This window comes from Protomyctophum bolini, assembly GCF_963924005.1.
Source record: "Protomyctophum bolini genome assembly, chromosome: 18".
Taxonomy (NCBI): Eukaryota; Metazoa; Chordata; class Actinopteri; order Myctophiformes; family Myctophidae; genus Protomyctophum; species Protomyctophum bolini.
In genome coordinates this window covers 10,669,772-10,686,714 of record NC_137879.1, presented here as the reverse complement: position 1 = coordinate 10,686,714, position 16,943 = coordinate 10,669,772, and the positions used below count along the sequence as shown (strand labels likewise).

General features: G+C 43.0%; 1 protein-coding gene across 3 annotated transcripts in view; it reads left to right on the top strand.

The window, feature by feature from the left end:
- Positions 1 to 16,727, top strand: part of polr3a (polymerase (RNA) III (DNA directed) polypeptide A) — a 43,102-nt gene extending 26,375 nt beyond the window's left edge. For 2 of the 3 annotated variants that reach the window (XM_080789655.1, XM_080789654.1), the window contains 11 exons: positions 687 to 722; positions 1,970 to 2,056; positions 2,484 to 2,566; positions 3,596 to 3,766; positions 4,262 to 4,355; positions 6,376 to 6,468; positions 8,219 to 8,383; positions 10,210 to 10,374; positions 10,739 to 10,870; positions 14,197 to 14,329; positions 14,879 to 16,727. In XM_080789655.1, coding sequence (XP_080645781.1) covers positions 687 to 722; positions 1,970 to 2,056; positions 2,484 to 2,566; positions 3,596 to 3,766; positions 4,262 to 4,355; positions 6,376 to 6,468; positions 8,219 to 8,383; positions 10,210 to 10,374; positions 10,739 to 10,870; positions 14,197 to 14,329; positions 14,879 to 15,030 — 1,311 coding nt within the window. In that variant the 3' untranslated portion in view covers positions 15,031 to 16,727. The remainder of the gene's footprint in view (positions 1 to 686; positions 723 to 1,969; positions 2,057 to 2,483; positions 2,567 to 3,595; positions 3,767 to 4,261; positions 4,356 to 6,375; positions 6,469 to 8,218; positions 8,384 to 10,209; positions 10,375 to 10,738; positions 10,871 to 14,196; positions 14,330 to 14,878) is intronic. The other variant, XM_080789656.1, reaches the window with a different exon arrangement.
- The last annotated feature ends 216 nt before the right edge of the window (positions 16,728 to 16,943 follow it).

The window sequence follows — 16,943 nt, the reverse complement described above, 5'->3', positions numbered from 1 at the left end:
ACGTACTCTCTGCCACGCCTTCGGCCAGGAGGAGACAATTAATCACGTTCAACCTACTTTAGGGAAGAAACCACCAAAACTCCAAAATGTAACATTTTCAGGAAATGAAAAATAATATATATATTCTTTTTTCCAGGAAATAAAGAAAGCCTTATGTTTTTAATACAAAGCAATACTGCCTCGTCAGAGTTGGCATTGTGACTTTATATATTGTCAATTACTTGCATGAGAGGGGAGAGGTTGTGGAGGTAGTTGCTCTAAGTTTTAGCAGACAGTTTGACCGTCCAATGGTGTTGAGAGGTTTTGTCAGAAGCACTTTTTAATACTTTTTAAAACACACAGACGTAAAGGATGTTCAATAGCATTGATTTATGGGAGAAAAACTAATCTAAAACCTAAAAAATGGAGTTAGTTGGTTTTCTCCCGACTGCAACGATATCCTTTTTAGGTGGGAATATTCTATATATTTTTTTTCAGAATGCCATAAATAGACCTACACGTTCACAATGCGTTTGTGTGAGCTTGTAGATCTTCTATTTCCGCGTGCTACTGCTGAACTACTGGCACTACTGGTGAAGTATAACACTGAGTTTTAACCATCACAGAGAGTAGTGCAGTGTACTGGTGCAGTCTATCAGTGCTGTAGTAAGTAACGCTTCCAAACCTTTCTTCCCCCTTTTGTGAAGGAGTTAACAGACACAGGCTCAGAGAAGTACCTGGAGGTATAGTTCATAATGAGCATGCTACGTTGCTAAGTGTGTGGAAAGCATTTATTCGGCATTAAAACTCGTTTCTCAGTTGCAAAAACAGATGCTCTCAATGGCCCCCATTTATGTTACGTATTATTAACATGTGATCTGTATCTTGATATGTTCTCCGGGACAAGGGAAGGACGCATGTTAAAAGCATTCATTGCTATGGTGTGTTCGTTCATTAATAGGATCTCCAGCTCTTTCAGTAGTAAACAGAAAATACATGTTCAGGCTAGGATACCTAGGATACCAATTATGTCCAATCAGGCGAGAATGAGACTAGCAGGACACTGCCAAAGGCATCAAGAACTGCCAGCCAGCAAACTGGTGCTCTGGGAACCAACACACGGGCATCGATCACGAGGACGCCCCGCGCTAACATACGTGGATGTACTCAAGAGCGATGCAGGAGTGCAAAGTACCAACGAACTGGCCGGATGTATGGAGAACCGAGATGACTGGAAACGACGATGGAGGGCTCGTCTGAGGACGACCTAGAGAGAGAGGCGAGAGACCTCATGCAGGAGCGTTTAACTAGTAAAATTGATGAATTACCTTTTGCAGAGTTGTTTTTAGTTTATTAAAAAGTTGGAGAACAAACACATTATAGCAATGATGATCGTTATAGAACCTTTAGCATTATATTTTGTGTGTGTACAAATACATGACTTACACCCCCTTTAATGCATGATGCACCCAGGACGCATTGTGAATGGTCATAATGTGATCGGATCAGCCGTAAGCGCACGTTGTACATCAACCCTACGTCCTGTCCTGTCCTGTCCTATTCATACTGGAGTATGAATAGGCCTCAAGGAACATCCCGTCCCTGAGCACAATGCAGACGGCGAGAATACACCCGACGTAAATGCAAACTTGAGTTATTCCGATCACTCTTCAGTTCAGTGGGATATATTTGGATACAGATTGCATAACAAGAACGGTGGCTCTGACTCGCTGCTCAAGCAATTGACTGGACTAAGTGTGCACAGCTGTGCGTGGGATTGAATGAGAATGCCCTGTAAACAAGAGTGGATTTATTTGATCTCCGATTAGTTCCGCTCACCTGTGATGTGAAATAACAGCATGACTCATCATGGCTGGAGAGAGCACTAATGAGACCCTTTTTGCCTACTTGTAGAGAAGACTTTAGTGACCTGTGTGTTGCGTTTGGATTCTGCCCTGTTCTCCATCTCGTCTCCTCTCTCGACCAACAGGGCATACGGAAGTTCGTCAAGAGCATGTCCGACAGGATCAAGAAAACCAGAGACAAGTACGGCATCAACGACAACGGCAGCACGGAGGTACAGTAGCCACTGTAAAGCCAGCACCCTCACACCGTTCACCATCACCATACTGCATGTCAGTCGCCACTAGGGATGTCCATTTGTTTCATTCATCGATCGATTAACCAGTTAGTTGATAAGCAGCGTTTGTTTTTACATTTTATCTGAGAATCTTAATTTCCCTCAATGTCTAACATAAAAATCTGCATTGTGAAGATATACAGAAAGAATACAAAAGGCATATTGTATTCCTTAATCAAATATTTATTTGATTCATTTGAGATACAGGGCCAGGCAATGGCATCTTTGTGTGAGGAATAAAATAAAAATTGTTACGTTTAATTGAAGAACGGCGATTCATTGATTAACGATGAACTATTAACGTCCCTAGTCGCCACAAGCCCAAGCAACTAAAAGCTTTTTGTTGCCTTTCCTTGTATTGCAGCCTAAAGTTCTCTATCAGCTGGACCGAGTCACCCCGACGCAACTGGAGAAGTTCCTGGAAACGTGCAGGGACAAATATATGAGGTACTGCGACTGTATGTGCCTTCAGACAGTACTGTCTGCAGATTGTGTTGCTTTATGTCCGGCAGGATGTGCCACCTGGTTCCACTAAGGCCTGTTAACCCACACGAGGGGGCTTGTGTGGATTAAATGGTCATTCCAATGTAACTCCCCCCGGGACACAGGTGTGTCTCGGCCTGATAAGACCATGAAACTGATAAGAATCGTGGACAGAATCTAATCCCAGCTGGAATACCGACGAGGTCGCGGGTTTCACTTAGTTGACTTTGATTTACTTTTTTTAATCGATCATCCATTAATTTGATGAACTGGGATTTTCCGAAGAGCCTCAATTTCCCCTCCATAAATGTCTATAACATAAAAATCCAAAATTCGCTTCCGATATACAGAATGACAAAATGCTTGTTAATATTCATCATTCAAAGATGTATTGTATCCTATGAGATGCAGGAAATGGCACTTCTGTATGAGAAAGAGAAATGTGAGAAGAAAATGTGTTTTTTTAAAATATATATATCATTTATTTATTATTATTTATCATGGTTACATTTCACATAAAATACACCGCTTTTATACAATGATGGAGAGACTGTGAAATGTTAAATTAATTGTAATTTTTTTTAATTTAGTTGAGTAAATTCTTATTGTCAATTAATCAATTGTTGAATAATTGTTAACATTTGTAAGTGCAGCAGAAAGAGTTGATATGTAGGGGTGCATAGCGTTAGTCCAACATACCCTAACCCTAACCGTCTTAACTGGCCACATATGTCGGACTATTGGTATGTCGGACGAATGTATGTTCCCATGGGCTTTAAGCAAGTGACTATTCGACTAGTCGACTAGTAAATCCACTAGTCGCCCTTGTTGGTACTAGTTTTATTTTATTTTTCGTTTTTGTAGGCCTCCAAGTCATCTAGATTATCGTTATAGTCACCAATGTACACAGTTTTAAAATGTACAACTATATGTATACTGATGTAGTTGTGGTGAGTTGTGCTCTCTAATCTCTCTCTCTGTGTGTGAACTCAGAGCCCAGATGGAGCCCGGTTCGGCGGTGGGGGCTCTGTGTGCCCAGAGCATCGGGGAGCCTGGCACCCAGATGACTCTGAAGACCTTCCACTTTGCCGGAGTAGCGTCCATGAACATCACCCTGGGTGTGCCCCGCATCAAGGAGATCATTAACGCCTCCAAAAACATCAGGTAAGCGTCGGGACTCAAGGCTTGTGGCAAATAACCGAGACTTGACTTCGTCCTCCTGGTCACGTGCAGACAAAGAAACACATTGGAGCTGTCTCTTCCTTTGTAGTCTGACTTTTTCTGGGAGGAGGGTTAAATGCTTTAAAGAGAATCTGCTATTGACTGGTGAGTGGTGTCTACTGTCTCCTTCAAATGGGAACAATTTGTTCCCAAGTTTGACACGTGTCGACAGTGCACCTCATAGGCGGTTTGTTCAAGACAGCCTGACAGCATAAAATGGCTTGTTTCTAATCACATTGCACCTACACTTCATGATCACTGACTTGTTTGGCTACAGTGACACGCTGTGGAACTGCCCTGTCTAGGATGAATACACAGCCTTTACACAACACTTACACACTTACACAATACTTTTAACACTTTACCCTTATATAGTTCACCCATTAAAACCGGTAAATGTACTAAAAATAAATCAACTCTCCTGTATCTGCCACTCAGCACACCAATCATCAGTGCCCATCTGGACGTCGATGATGATGCAGACTTTGGTCGTCTGGTGAAGGGAAGGATTGAGAAAACTCTTCTTGGAGAGGTAAATTTGTAATTTTTCCTCTAGTAACGCAGGTTAACCCATTCTGGGCGGGAACCCCTTTTGGTGTTAGCATTATGTTATGCTTTAGCTATTGAAAAATAGCAGATCTACAAGCTCATAGTGCGCCACCGAGTGGCGCGCTACGAGCTTGTAGGTCTACGATTTTTGAAAAATCGACTGACATAGAAACATAGCTTTTTCAGAAAACTGTCAGGATGTAGACAACAACAACAAACTGCCGGTGCCTGTCTGTCTGTTTGCCATGCATTTCTATGGTTAAAGTAAGACACAGTGGAGCGTTCCTCTTCCCAGCGCAGAGCATCACACATCATCTCCAGCCACGTGACACATCCAGCATTCTGGTGGGCAGAGCGACCCGAGCACTTCAAGCAGAAAATTACTTTCACTTGTGGAGAGAAGTGGCGCCCAATAGGTTACGAGTCACGATGACCTGACAGACGGAATCATGATGAAAAATAAATCCATGTTTACCCGTTATCTATTTGTGCTTAGAATAACCGAGACGTTTGAGCACAGCAGATTTGCAGACATCAATAAACGTGAAAGAAGGCGGTTTTTGTGACTTGGTTAACATGGGGGAGGAATGAAAGGGTGGGGTCAAAAATTTTACCAAGGTTGCGGATGCGGGTGGAGGGTCTAACAGTGGATCCATCAATGTTCAGTGAAAAACCTTGGGTGGAATTGGTGAGGGAGTTGGGACCGATGATGATGATTTCCGATTTATTGCAATTTAGTTTGAGAAAGTTCTTTTGCATCCACGTTTTAATATCTGTGAGGCAGGCAGTGAGAGTGGAGTGGGTGGTTGGGGTGATGGCTTTGGTGGAAAGGTACAGCTGTGTGTCATCTGTGTGTCGAGATAAGAGGTTTCTGCCCGATATCCAAAGTGCTCCTCCGGAGTCTCAAATTGCTTGCTGGCCCTAATGAAAGACCGAGGGTGGTTTTGCACACTCCATCTGTGCAAAGTGTAATGTTTTACACATAACCGAACACTGAAAATTACCTCAGATATACCCAATATTAACCTAATCTGCAATGCACAAAACTCATTTCTAAGCTCTGAGTTATGACCTGTGCCATTATTTTTACAGTGATATCTTTCCGCCTGTCTGCTCTCACAAATGTACCTGTCTAAATAATAATGGAATGTGGCTCATGACCGAAAGAATAAGGTCAAAGCGTCCAAAATGAGTTTTCTCCCTTAGAGATAGGGTGAGAAGTTCAGTCACACGAGAGAGACTGGAAAGGAGCCAGTTTAAGTTTAAGTGGTTCGGGCATCTGGTTAGGATGCCTCTCGGGCGTCTCCCTAGGGAGGTCCTCGATGCACGTCCCACTGGGAGGAGACCCCGGGGCAGACCAAGGCGCAGTTGGAGGAAACACATCGACTCACTGGCCTAGGAACGTCTCGGGATCCCCCAGGAGGAAGTCACTAATGTTGCTCTGGAGAGCGAAGTCTGGAACACTGGTGGAGCTGTTTCCCCCGCGACCCGACTACGGGACAACAAATCAAAGTGTATTCATATAACACATTTACAATAATTATTATATTATAGAATATAATATTATTAATAATTATCCATAATTAAAACAAATAAATGATGTAGAAGCCGTCTTGGTATAGTCCAGATTTACTGGGCCCTAATCCATCAACAATATGTAGAAAGTCCTATATTAGAAGGGCAGACACTCACCCCTATGTACAGCATTTAGAGCTGATCCAAGTACAAGATGTAGTAATTAGTATGACAGCCTTGCTAAACCACTGTGTCGCATTGCAGAGCAAGTCTCATTTACATGCATGAGACCCAAAAACCCTTCTGGAGAACGAGGGTCCTGGATCCCAATTCCCAAATGAGCCCAAATGTGAGAGAGACGGCATCTTGACATGTGAAAAGCCAGAGACACACGTCCTCTTTGACATTGGCTTTGCTACACAAACACACCACGAGGCCAGGCAGCTGTGCGCCATCTGTGACACTCAGCGTTTCTCATCCTCTCACAGATCTCGGAGTACATCGAGGAGGTCTTTCTGCCTGATGACTGTTTCATTCTGGTGAAGCTGTCATTGGAGAGGATACGGCTGTTGCGACTAGAGGTATCACGTCATCTACTGTTTGTTTGTTTGCTGATCCACTGTTGACACGGCCTTTTAACCCATTCTGACCGGGCACCCATTTTGGTGTTAGCATCATGTTATGCTTTAGCTATTGAAAAATAGCAGATCTACAAGCTCATAGCGCGCCACCGAGTGGCGCGCTACGAGCTTGTAGGTCTGCTATTTTTGAAAAATCGAAGAACGACTGACATTTTTAGAATCTGATCTCAGGTCAGAATGGGTTCATCAGACCAGTGTGTTGTCCAGTGGAAAACCTCGTATGAATCTGATCTCAGGTCAGAATGGGTTAAGAGCCGATAAATAGACAGTGGTTTTACGTTTTCGTGAAGTGGTCAATACTATGCAGCTGATGATTCCCCATTCTTTAGCAGGTTCAACGTTGCACCAATATTTTGGTGCGACGTCATTTTAGGTGAACATTTTCACAGACCTTTTCAAAAATAGCTGATCAAATGTATTATGCTGTCTGACTGCCACAGAGGTCAGAGGTCATCAACATAGCCACAAACCATCATCCTACTACAGTAACTTCCCAGGAAGAGAAAGGCTGTGTTTTCTATTAGCTTGGAATCATCGACGATGTCATTGGTAGGCACGTTTCTGAACTGTTCATGGGACTGCCTTTTTCGCACAGCGGGTGGGACCTGATGAGGTGCTTGTTTTACACCGCTTCGCCCCGCCCTACTAGTAGTACTAGTAGTAGGAAGTAGTGGGGGGCCTGTGGGGCTTTCTCACATTCTAATACAGCCAGAAAAGAAAACCCAATTCTTCAGCCAGCTCGGTAGCATGCCTCGTGGTCATTAGACTCCCAACACCTGGACACATCATCTCCATCCAATCCCGCTGCCGACAGCACTATTTTTCCACCAACCGCGGACTACTTTTTTGCCCGATAAAGTACGTTAAGGTTATATGTAGGTACAGTTTTTGTGAGGTTAGGGTTAAGGTTAGGTTTAGGCATAGTTTTTGTGAGGTTATACCTTAAGGTATATTGTTTTGTGAGGTTATATAACCACTTGCGTGTGGTCCAAATGAACACAGCGGAGCGCTCTCTACTCCACTAACAGCCCATCAGGTCCCACGCTCTGCGAGGCTTCCATCAGGTCCCACGCTCTGCGAGGCTTCCATCAGGTCCCACGCTCTGCGAGGCTGCCCAACGGTTCACAGCCCACCTCTGAGACACGGAGCCAGTAGATACAAACGCTGCCAGATCGTATAATGAGCATTTCTTAAAGGGCCAATTATACGAGGCTATTCATTATAATAGAATTGCTCCTCCAAAGGCGATTTATACTAATTGTGTGCACGCTGTGCACACATTTCATGCACAGCGTGCAACCGAGACTAAATTAGAAACGGCACGGTTGTTTTGCCATGTTTGTATGTAGATTGTGGGGTGGTAAATTGCACGGTTTTGTGTAAATGATAGTCCTCAAGAGACAATTAAGTGGCCGGCCGCGCACACACACACACTGCGCGCACGGCCAGGTGAATGCACACACGGTCCGTTACTCCATCTGCATGTCTAAGCTGGGTGTGTGTGTGTGTGTGTGGGGGGCCACGTGAATGCAGAAACGTGTGTGTGTGTGTGTGTGTGTGCGCATGTGTGTGTGTGTGTGTGTGTGTGTGTGGGGGGCCAGGTGTGTGTGTGGGGGCCCAGCTGAATGCAGACACGGTCCACTGCACCCATCTGCATGTCTAATAAGCGGGGGGTGTTTTCTATGTCCAGGTGAATGCAGAAACGGTTCGTTACTCCATCTGCATGTCCAAGCTGCGCGTGAAGCCGGGAGACATCGCCGTGCACGGAGAGGCGGTGGTCTGCGTGTCTCCGCGGGAGAACAGCAAGAGCTCCATGTACTACGTTCTGCAGTCCCTCAAGGAAGACCTTCCTAAGGTGAGAAGAAGGCAACGACGGAAGAAGAACTCCATTCTTTGTACAAAAGTATCGATACCCTGTTGTTGAGTAAATAGTCTGTTACAACTCTGTAAAACTACAAACATATTGGCTTCATATGTATGGAAATCCTTTGAAAATAGCAGAGCTATCCCAGCTCATTGTGAGCTTGTGGATCGCCTCTCAAATTGCCAAAATATATACAGTATAAATCTGAAGTGGATTTGTAATAATCCAAATCTACAAAGTAAGTAGTAACTAAGGTTTTCAAATAATTGTACTGGAGTAAAAGTACAATATCCAAATCTACAAAGTAAGTAGTAACTAAGGTTTTCAAATAATTGTACTGGAGTAAAAGTACAATATCCAAATCTACAAAGTAAGTAGTAACTAAGGTTTTCAAATAATTGTACTGAGTAAAAGTACAATATCCAAATCTTCAAAGTAAGTAGTAACTAAGGTTTTCAAATAATTGTACTGGAGTAAACGTACAATATTTGCCTTTGCGATGTAGTGGAGTAGGAGTAAAATTATTTAAAATTGGAATTACCCCAGTAAAGTAAAACTTGAGTAAATGTACCACCAGTGGAATAAAGCCATACACCAATGGTTCTCAGAAGCGGGGTCCAGGGACCATCAGGGTTCCTCAAGGTGGTTCCAAATGGTCCCAAATGGACCTACACGGGTCTGTAACTCTGAGAGTGTATGAAATGGAACCAATTTGGTTACATTTGTACACTCTTGAGTTATGTACACTCTTGAGTCCTTGAGATTAAACAGTTGGAGAACAACTGGGATAGATGAGTTGAGATTCGCCCCATACTCATAATAGCAAATATACAGAAGCAATGACATTTTGCATAAATGGGAAGTTATATCATGTAGCAACAAGAGACTGAGACATTGTGTTTTCACTTCGGGAGAATGTTGGCTCATGATTGGATGTTTGTCATTACTAGGGGTTCTGTTCATTCTTTACTTGAATTATGTTGTGGTCTCTTTTAGTTTTTTTCTTTTGTTCCTTTGTGTAACACTGTGGTAGAGGTCCAATTGGTAAATTATACCGTAAGTTGCACAATGAGATGAGGCTCTTTCAGCACACAAAGGCACACAAAGACCATTTTGCAAATGTAGAACCTCACAAAACACACACTATGGATTTTATTTTTCTTTGTCGGTGTCAACTTCATGTTGATTAAGCTTATTCCAGAATTGGACTGGATCCATAATGGATAAAAAAAAGTTAATGCATAAAAGGAACTGTACCGCGTTTTGAATTTGTGACACTATAAATGGGCAGAATGCGCATTGTTGGCATTTGTTTATGTGCTAAAAGAGTCACAGAGCTGTTTTCTATTCAATTTCTAATAAGTGGTGTAATGACTACAGTATATCTGGCCAGATGGAGACGATAAGTGGCGTAATGGAGCAAGATACATGGCTAGATAAGTGACAAGGACACACATAATAGATCTCTATATTGTTATATATTGGTTACCCTGACGTTGGGTATAACTGGTATTGCATAACAGGGCGGAGGCATTTACGGGGGGCACAAAATACATTTCAGATGGGGGTTTGGAGGGGTCCTTGACAGAAGCACTGTTTCAATGAGCCCTGTCTTGATTGGAAGGTGGTGGTGTTTTAACGAGCTCCGTGTTGATTGGAAGGTGGTGGTTGCAGGTGTTTTAACGAGCTCCGTGTTGATTGGAAGGTGGTGGTGCAGGTGTTTTAACGAGCTCCGTGTTGATTGGAAGGTGGTGTTTTTAATGTTGATTGACAGGTGGTGGTGCAGGTGTTTTAACGAGTTCTGTGTTGATTGACAGGTGGTGGTGCAGGGCATCCCGGAGGTGTCCAGAGCGGTCATCCACATCGACGAAGCGAGCGGCAAAAACAAGTACAAGCTGCTGGTGGAGGGGGACAACATGCGCGCTGTCATGGCAACGCACGGCGTCAAAGGCAGCAGGACCACCTCCAACAACACCTATGAGGTACTAGTTGAACCAAGGCTTTATTTAACAACACCTATGAGGTACTAGTTGAACCAAGGCTTTATTTAACAACACCTATGAGGTACTAGTTGAACCAAGGCTTTATTTAACAACACCTATGAGGCACTAGTTGAACCAAGGCTTTATTTAACAACACCTATGAGGCACTAGTTGAACCAAGGCTTTATTTAACAACACCTATGAGGTACTAGTTTAACCAAGGCTTTATTTAACAACACCTATGAGGTACTAGTTTAACCAAGGCTTTATTTAACAGCACTTAACTATTATAACCTTTCCCTGAACCGAGGCACATTGATTTATTGGAAGCAGCCATGTTGAACAATAACCTCTGTGCTTCCAGGTGGAGAAGACGCTGGGCATCGAAGCGGCCAGGACCACCATCATCAACGAGATCCAGTACACCATGAGCAGCCACGGCATGAGTGTGGACCGACGACATGTCATGCTGCTGGCAGACCTCATGTCCTACAAGGTACACTTTAGGCATTTACTAGACTCTCTTAATCCATTAAGCGATTTACAGTAAGCGAGAACATCAAATACATAAAAGAAATAGCTAAGAAGCTGACAGGGGGAGCACACGCAGATACGACACACCAAAGATCCGACATGCGCAAAATCACACGTCGCTCCCGTACATGCGTTGGTCCGACATGCGTTTGTCCGGGCTTGCGGTTAGGGTTAGGTTGGGGTTAGTTGATTAGTTAGTTTCATTTATTGTCCACGTGTGGAAATTTGTCTTCGGTCTCGACAACAGTAAAAAAACAAACAGTTACAACAGCAACAACACTTACACAATTATTTTCTCATGGCAAAAAAGTGCAGGACAACAGTGGCAAATGCATTGGAAAAACAACAAATCTAGCGAGACATGGTATCATTTAGTGCCTTAATGGCATTTGGTATGTGTTACGGTTATCTTTTGGTACTTTGTACCGTCTACCAGAGGGAAGTAGTTCAAACTCCCTGCAGAGTTATCTTGACAGCTTTTTTACGAAGTACCTCCTCGTAGATACAGTCTAGTTGTTTCTGTCTCTTCCCAATGATTTTTGAGGCTATGTTCACAATTCGCTGCAGCTTGCTTCTTCCTTTTACATTCAGATTGCCATACCACATTGCCATGTTAAAAGTCAAGATTCCCTCTATCAGGTTTTTATAGACTGTTTCCATGATATGCTTGATCACTCTAAAGGAGTTGAGCTTGCGTAGTAGGTGGAGGCGTTGGTTACAAGTTTTAAAAATCTGGTCAGTATTTTCACTGAAATTGAGTATGGTGTCAATATATGTGCCTAAGTATTTAAAAGTGTCTACCACCTCCACTATTTGTCCACCAATTGTCATTGAATGACAAGTTATTTTGTTTTTGTCACATTGATCCCTAAGGACCAGTTCTGAAGAGATGACACATGTGCTCTGTATGCTTCCTCCCCCACTGTGTAAGGCAACCAGGGCCATATCATCCGCATATTTGAACAAATGAAACCATGTCCTGGTCTAACTGGAATTCATTTGTATATAAGGAGAAAAGTAAGGGGGATAAGATAGTCCCCTGTGGAACACAGTGATGTCGGACAGAGTATCATTAACACGGACCTGTTGAGGACGGTCAGAGAGGAAGTCTCTGACAAGATGGATAATACCTCCATTTACTCCTATGTAAAATCAATGAAGGTAAAATCAATAAAAAGGACCCTGGCAAACTGGAAGGGGACTTGGAGATGCTTTGACAGGGTGTTAAACAGGCTGATAGCAGCATCATCAGTTCCTCTCTGACTTTTATAAGCAAATTGGAGATGATCTAAGCTGTGATTTGTCTGCTTATAACTCTTTCAAAACAGTTTCCCAAAATGGAAGTAAGAGTAATGGGCCTGAAGTATTTTAGTTCAGTGGCTCCAGGCTTCTTGGGGAGAGGCACTGACAATACAAGACATTTTCCATAAATTGGCCTTTATTTGAGAGTCAAGCAAATACTGGAATAGCATCAACACAATACCTTTTAAATTCATGAACATTATTTTCTTTCAACTCTCTACCTCTAAGGCCATCTGGCCCAGGGGCCGAGTTGGGCTTAATACAGGAAAGGCTAGCTACAATTTTCACTGAGTGTGATAGGGACATACTCCGGAATGTGAGTGGAATACACACACTATCACGCTCAGCACTGAAGTCATTCTTATGAAAACGGCTGAAAAAGATATTTAGATCATTAGCAAAAGATGGAGATTAGAGGTAGGTTGACGGTCTAATGACCGTCGGACCAATAGTATGTCGGTAACTAAAGCCTGTACCCCCTAACAGTGGAATATCTATAGAATGACACTTTACGTATACACTATAGAGTGCTATGTCTGCATAAAATGCTGTCTAAGTTACATAAATTGAGCATTTGCATACGCCTGTAAGGTCGTCAAGGCTAGGGTAAGTGCTACGGCAAGTGCTGCAGGCTAAGATGGAGTCTGAAGGGGGTTTTCAGATTACGACGGAAGATCGGGAGTGAATCTGCAGTTCTGACTGCAATGGGAAGTGCATTCCATAGTTTTGGAGCCAGAAGGGAGAAGAGTTTGGTACGTGTGGAGCGTTGTCCCGGTGTTTTAGTCAATGTTCTTCCAGCTTCCCTGCGTTGGCCGATCACACGGGAGGGTTTGTAGGGTCCGATCAGACTTGCAAGATGTTGGGGCTGCCATACCTTTGGTTGCCTTGAAGGCCAGCATTAGAGTTTTGTACTCTTGTTGCGGGCAGTGACAGCACACAGGGACAGGGAGTACAGTACACAGGGAGACATGTGAGAATTTTGGCTGGTTGAAGAACAAGCAAGCTGTTGCATTCTGGATCAATTGGAGAGGCTTAAGTGTGCATGCCGGTAGATCAGTAAGTCCTACAAGGTACAGTGTGTCACCACCATAATGTCATGCTGCTAGTAGCAGAGCTCATGTCCTACAAGGTACAGTGTGTCATTAAGGGTCGATAGCTTTCAAGAAATGTCAAAAAAGGGAAAAATAGATAGTTTTGCATGACAGCGTTGTGTGATGAAATAAAATGTGCTTCTATCTCAATGATGTGATTAATCCGAAAGGTACAGCAAAATGTGTCTGCTGAGGCACACTGGGTGGTACCACTGCCCTGTGGTACTATGAGATCTTGTGACAACCGTTCATTCTAATTGGGGCTAATATCTATACCCCACTTTTCCGATCTCAAAATGTTTAAATTAAATACACGCTATTTTCATCATGAGGTGTGCATTGACAGTTTGACTTGCCCATTGGGTGTGCCCTGGTTTCAGATATTTGAAAAGCACACACTACGACTACAGTGTATCTCGGTTCTGTCTTTAATCTGTAGTCTTTCAAGACAGATTCAGAGCTCCGCAGCTGAATCTGTCGGTAAGAGTTTGTTGTTAGGAATGAAAACAAACACGCACCACCAGAAAAGAACGGGCAACATCCGGTCGCTACAGTGAGCACAGTACTCCTAAGCACAGTGTTAGACCTCGATGGAGGGGCGCCATCTCAAGCGAACTTGAGCCACGAGAGACACCACCGATTGCCGTGGCGAACGTTGTGAAGTTCGCTTAGCCGACTCAGCCCCCTTTGAGTTGCGACCCGATATGGACTAGAATAGTAAATCATGTTCTGGCGAGAGCATTTCCCCCCGACTGCCACTCAAAGTAGCTACTGGCCAATCACAGCGCGTCCTTGCTCAAAGGCGGAAGGCCATTGGAGACTTGCGTCTCTGCGCGCTGGGGGAACTGGAGCGGCGGCTTCCCAGATTGATGTGATGTACCTGCTGTGTCACTAGGGGGAGATTCTGGGCATCACCAGGTTCGGCCTGGCCAAGATGAAGGAAAGTGTCCTCATGCTGGCCTCCTTTGAGAAGACGGCGGATCACCTGTTTGATGCTGCCTACTTCGGCCAGAAGGACTCCGTCTGTGGTAAATTAATTCAGCATTATTTGAGTTTAATATATAGTTTATTTTTGGGCTTTTACTAGTAACTTAAGGTGGGGGGGGATAAAATAATATTGTAATTTACCTACACTACGATGATATTGTACACTACATGTACAATTGTAATATTACAATTAAGAAAACTGAATAAATACCGTATATTTAGTATGGGCTATAATACTGTCTGTACTGTATGTGTGTGTGCATGTGTATATAGACAGATGTCTAGATATAGATGGAAATAAAGAAGTAGCCAGCAAATAATGAATGTCCTTTTCCACATGATTTACTGTATTTCCCTCTGATAGACAGACAATGTATGTGTTACAGTACATTGCATTTTTGAGCCTTGCACCAAAAAGGCTATTTATCTAATCTGGGGTGTTGCAGGGTTTTTTTATTCTGTTTTTGCAGTTATTTTCTCTTAGATATACACTGTGAATATAAACGCTGCATTATGAAATTGACCTGTAATTTCCACGACTTCTCATGAAGTGGTCATGAATATGATGTCCTCTGTTCGTTTCATTCCAGGTGTGTCCGAGTGCATCATCATGGGCATTCCCATGAACATCGGCACGGGTCTGTTCAAGCTGTTGCATAAGGCTGACAAGAACCCCTCTCCACCGGAGAGGCCCCTTCTCTTCGACAACCCTGACTTCCATGTTCCTCTAGTAGCCCCCTAGTCACTCTCACCTGTCCCCCTAGTCACCCCATGTTCCTCTAATAGCCCCCTAGTCACCCTCACCTGTCCCCCTAGTCACCCCATGTTCCTCTAATAGCCCCCTAGTCACCCTCACCTGTCCCCCTAGTCACCCCATGTTCCTCTAGTAGCCCCCTAGTCACCCTCACCTGTCTCCCTAATCACCACATGTTCCTCTAATAGCCCCCTAGTCACCCTCACCTGTCTCCATAATCACCCCATGTTCCTCTAGTAGCCCCCTAATCACCCTCACCTGTCTCCCCGTCGTCTGCCTTAAAGCTACACCTTGACCATTTCGAACCCAAGTCCCTTCGCTCAGATGTGAGGAGAGAGAGGCGCTATACTGTCGCTGTTGGTTTGAAACCCTGTATGTCCGAAGCTGTTAACTTTTAACCCATTCGAAAAAACGTATATATCCATACTGGACCAAAAAAAAAAAAAAAGATCTACAAGCTCTTAGATCTACAAAGATCTACAAGCTCTTAGCTCCAGAAAATAATTTTTGAGTTAAAAATGTTTCGCTTTAAAATAGCAGATCGACAAGCTCTTAGCGACACACTATATTATCTCCTCACATCAGAGAACAATGAGAATTAGGTTCAGAATGAACAAAGTGTGCTTTTTTATTCTACAGAGGTCATTCACACAAATGACAGCATACGCAAGTGTTGCAGGTATGTTACCCTTAAGCCTGATATAATACTGATAGAACTCCTTGCGTGTCCTTGCCTGAAGATAGCCAAACTGCAAGCTCACAACGGATCTGATTTGGTTTGGTTTGGTTTGTTTTGATTTGAAAAGCATTGAAACTACATTGGTACAGCAATTTGAGGATTACCCAATAAAGTCCCGAGACTTATTTCCATTGAGGTCCTCTCACAGTCAACAGATTAATCAATAAAAAATACACCACAATACAAAACACATATCAGTAATATATACAGTACATACATAACATGAAGAACAAAAATACAAGTGCTCGCGTTGTGAGTTTGTAGACTATTTTCAGTGCACAACACATGTGCAATGAAGTACAGCACCACTTAGGAGTATGACCCTGTATTCATTATTTGCCAATGATGAAGTCTGTTGTCTATAGACAGACTTCCTTTTCCTGAGCGCTCAAGTGCCTGTTAAAATGTTTTTCATTTCCCTCTGCCAGGAAACATACTAGTTCAAATCTCTGTACTTCATGTTCTGGGTCTGTGCTACAGACTTATTTTGATTTAACTTACCGTAAGGAATAACATGCTTTCAATGCAGACAATTATGCCACATAGGGCCATACTGTAAGCGCAAGGACAGTAGTCGCAGTTCATTTTGTTTGTTTTGCTTGTAAAAACATGCTTTCTTTCATTTACCATACCAGGTATGTAATATGGTTTATGCATCAAGACGTTTTGTGGGTCTTGTCTTTGTCCTTGGTGATGTACAAAACATACAACACTAAAATACCTCTGAATCTACAGACTAGGGACTTGTGTTTTTTCTGGTTAGCTTGTTCGTCAGCTAGGCATGTTACCATTGCCAAGAAAGAAAAAAAAAATGACGGTAGTTTTCATTTCATGGAGCTCGTTAACAGTGCAGATCTGTTTCTGAAATATGTTTGAAATTATTTCACTGTATGGAGCATCACATTGTGTGTGTGAGTGTATATTAATGTGTATATTTTGCCTGTGAATAAACTATTTAAAAAATATATTTGGAGTCACTATATGTGAAAAGTGTGTGTGCGCACGCACTACACATGCTTGCATGCAATATAGATGGAGGGGAAACAATGGTGTCTGTACCTCAAGCAATGCCACCAATGCAAGTATAATAAATATACAGATGTAATAAATGTACAGATTTATTTATTTATCATTACTTCGTGAGACAAAGGAAGGGAAACTC